Here is a 668-nt window from a genome sequence, read left to right on the forward strand (position 1 = left end):
GGCGTGTGCACCTCGAGCTCTCCCGCATGTGGCCCTGCGAGCACCTGCTGTACGTCGCCATGAGCCGCGTGCGGAACCCGGAGCAGCTCAGTATGTCGTCCTTCGAACCCAGCATGGTGGTCGCTAACAAGGAGTGTGTAGAGTTCGACCGCAAGCTCCCCGCCGTGCACAACTTGCCGCCAACGGATGGCTTCCCTGTGGCGTCGTGGCGCCGCTGCAATGACACACTCAGTCAGCTGCGATGCCGTGGCGCGTCTCTGAGCAACCTGCTGCGCGGTGCCACATTGAAGGATGGCAGTGGCACAAGGCTAGCGGGCCCAATGAAGGGGACTATAGAACACTCTGTACTAGTGGCGCGGCGGATGCGGAAGCTCATCAAGCACACGGAGCGCATAGCGAAAATACGGGAAAACCGCCGGAAATCGCAATCCGCCACGGATGCTCAGAGCGACACAAGTAGTTCTGGTGCATCGGTGGAGGAGCACATCCTATAGATACGAACTTTTCTTTGTTCATGGTGGCGTGGGTCATGCGGAGGGTGGTCAACAGTAGCAGGCGTTGAGGAAACAAAATGCGACGCCTCGCCTCCCCCCTTCCCGCAGTTTATCCCATATATGCTCTTTTATATATTTATATAGATTGGATATATATATATATATATATATATA

At 55.4% G+C, this 668-nt stretch overlaps 1 protein-coding gene across 1 annotated transcript; it reads left to right on the forward strand.

Moving 5' to 3' along the window:
* Nucleotides 1-26: 26 nt before the first annotated feature.
* Nucleotides 27-494, forward strand: DQ04_00851000 (putative PIF1 helicase-like protein; the record flags this gene model as incomplete). Its single annotated transcript, XM_009309802.1, has 1 exon — nt 27-494. The coding sequence occupies one exon, from the start codon at nt 27-29 to the stop codon at nt 492-494; it is 468 nt and encodes a 155-aa protein (XP_009308077.1).
* Between the last annotated feature and the right edge of the window lie 174 nt (nt 495-668).

The sequence above is a fragment of the Trypanosoma grayi genome, assembly GCF_000691245.1.
Source record: "Trypanosoma grayi strain ANR4 Tgr_85_V1, whole genome shotgun sequence".
NCBI lineage: Eukaryota > Euglenozoa > Kinetoplastea > Trypanosomatida > Trypanosomatidae > Trypanosoma > Trypanosoma grayi.